The sequence below is a fragment of the Primulina eburnea genome, chromosome 5 (assembly GCF_022965805.1).
Source record: "Primulina eburnea isolate SZY01 chromosome 5, ASM2296580v1, whole genome shotgun sequence".
NCBI classification, from domain to species: domain Eukaryota; kingdom Viridiplantae; phylum Streptophyta; class Magnoliopsida; order Lamiales; family Gesneriaceae; genus Primulina; species Primulina eburnea.
In genome coordinates this window covers 35,485,501-35,488,426 of record NC_133105.1, presented here as the reverse complement: position 1 = coordinate 35,488,426, position 2,926 = coordinate 35,485,501, and the positions used below count along the sequence as shown (strand labels likewise).

The window sequence follows — 2,926 nt, the reverse complement described above, 5'->3', positions numbered from 1 at the left end:
CTCTATGAGGGCCCGGGTAAATAATAAAGAATTGCGTACAACACCAATCCATCCGGGAAGAGGAGTTATACCATCCGGGAAGAGGAGTTATACCCGGATACTCCTGAAATCGACCCTGACTATGACCCGGATCCTACTAGGGGTATCACTTATAATTGTTCTTTGTATGTCATTTTATTGAATTTTAGTATAGACTGATGCATAAAATAATTAGCATATATAAACTACAGACTATAGGTGAGCAACAACAAAAATTTTATGCATTATTGCAACACTTGCAACAGGTCATTCTCGGTTTCTCTTTCCAGCCTCCACCGACATGCTCTTCGACTTGATCTCCTCCATCGCTTCCCTCGTCTCCGACAACGACTATGTAGTTTTTTTTATTTATTTTGCAACATTATCTAATTAGTGTTTGAGGAATTTTGTTTTTGGACATTATTTGATTAGTTTGTTTATTTTTAAAAAAATATTTGATTATTGAATAGTAAATTGTACATCTATTAAATTTTGTTATATATAATTATTTTATTTGATAGACAAAAATAACATTGATGATACAAGGGCTTTGCTAAATATCTAATATCTTTGGTGACGAGGTTTTCGCGTCGCCAAATAATTACATTAATAATATAGAAAAATCGAATCAAAAAATATATTTCGCGACGCAAGGAAGTCGTCACCACATGATAATACCTTTTGGCGACATGTGTGTTCAGCGTTGCGAAATGTGTACACCGTTAGTGACGTTTTACTTTCGCGTCGCCAAATGGCCGATTGACATTTGCCTACCAGCAATTTGCGACGTAGGTCGGTGACGAGTTCTTGCGTCGCCAAACATTCTGCGACGTGTTTTGTTTACATTTTCCTACGTTGGTCAGCGTCGCCAAATGTAAAATTTCTTGTAGTGATCTATTTATAGCTTTAATCTGCAACGATAATCTTTTCAAAATATATCTGTTTTCAAATGCAGATGTATTGTTGTCATGTCATCATCCTTTTTGACATATTCTTGTAGTGCACCGAAACTTGACATTCTGTTAAAGTTTAGTGATTGTTAGTACGGAAAATTTTATCCGTTATTTCATATGGGCTTTGATCTTTAATCACTGATAATACTGATTCTTCAAGAAAAATATATAGATTTGGACTGATTGATCGACTTATAGATTTTCAGTTGGGCTTCATCAGTCGATCTTAAATCGATTTGACTTTCAACATCTTTTTTATGTTTTATCGGTTTCGCTTTCAAATCAGTTGAGCTTTTTATGAGACTTTTTCTTATGAAATTTCAGATTACTTTCTTTAATTCAGATCGATTAGGTTATGTAATGATCCGGATCAACAAACATCATCAATCAACAAAACTAAAAACGTTTCAACAAGTTATTATATTTTCACATTCCGATTCATAATAATGGTAATAAAATAAAATTTGGGAAAAAAAATCATTTAAAACAGTTAATATAGGATACATTTGTGAGAATGAAACTGGAATAATTTAGGATAAAACAAAAATACGATACAATCTAGATGAAGATCATATAAACTTGATAAGAAAACAGGTCGGCGATCGGTCTCCCAGCTGCTAGTAATAATAAATGCCGTGATTCCCTACTTTACCAGCAGCACTAGATGATCTTGAGTACATCTTCTTCTTCTTCGATGAAGAAGATGAATTATCCGACAAATCACTCGACCTTCTCCTCAAAATCTCCCTCATCCCATCGGCAACCCGAATCGCCGGATTCGGTTTACGCGATTTTCGACAGAAAGACATGTGAGCTTTGACAGCTTCATCCATCCCGAACGCTTTCTTGAACTCATCTCTCACAGCCTCTGAGCACAGCCCGCAGAGCCATTTTCCGCCGAAGCACGACTTCACTTGGGTGATGTAATCCTGCGTGCAGTCTTCTTTCAATCCACAGCACTCACACTTCACTAGTTCAATGTCCATTTTGGAAAATCCGACGATATCTTCTTAAAGGAAAAGATAAAGAAAATTAGCTACAGGTTTGAGCAGCTTTTGGTCAGCATTATATTATTCCTGTGGATGTATAGGAGTAACAATTTATAGCCCATTTCTCATGATATTTGTTTCAAGTGTTGATGAACAATCGGGTTTTTTAGGGTAATTGCCTTAATTTTCTCCATGTTCTAAGGGACATTGGGCAGTGGAAAAAGAGAACGTGGGGGGCTATGAACGTAATGGAGGGCAGGGCCCTCCCTCTCGTAAGAAAATATCTAATGAATTTGTCTCTTTGTCTTAGAGCTCTCTTGCCAATAATTATCATAAGTTTAATTTTGGACTATTGAATCGTTATTTATCGAAAATATTAATGTGCATTATACACACGAAAGTTCGAATTCTACGAATGATCACAATATTTGTATGATCATGATAAAATCTCCGATCAGTACTGTTATGTATATACATATATAATCATCGGATGTATCATGTTTGGACCCATTAGTAAGACAAGAATTGACTAAAATTGATGGCTTTATTAGTAGTTTAAATTTGCCTTAAAAAATTTCCATGGTCTAAATAGTGTACAATGATTTATCGGCAAAATATTCTATGGTGCATCGGGAATTGAGAATAGATAAAATTAAGTTAAATGGCCTCTTTCATGCAATCGTATGTAATGTCAAATGAACTGAAATGCAAAACAATTACTTGAATTAATATTGTTGTTGTTGTTGTATGCTACATATAATTTTCATTTCGTGATTTTAGCTATTATATTGTAAACTTTCTCCATTAATTTTCTTCTTCACGTTTTAGTCATATTTTTGACATGAAATTGGTGTGTACAGTATTACGTCAATATTTAAGATTAAAAATAATTTAAATTATCAAAAAATAAAATACACGTGATTGAAACTGAAATTTATTAACTTGATAGACACATCGGTAAAGAAA

The 2,926-nt window shown here is 34.1% G+C and overlaps 1 protein-coding gene across 1 annotated transcript; it reads right to left on the bottom strand.

Annotated features, from left to right (window-relative positions):
- Positions 1 to 1,588: 1,588 nt before the first annotated feature.
- LOC140831506 (uncharacterized) lies at positions 1,589 to 1,957 on the bottom strand. The gene has a single exon (XM_073195260.1). It carries the CDS (start codon positions 1,955 to 1,957, stop codon positions 1,589 to 1,591), a length of 369 nt encoding a protein of 122 aa, XP_073051361.1.
- Between the last annotated feature and the right edge of the window lie 969 nt (positions 1,958 to 2,926).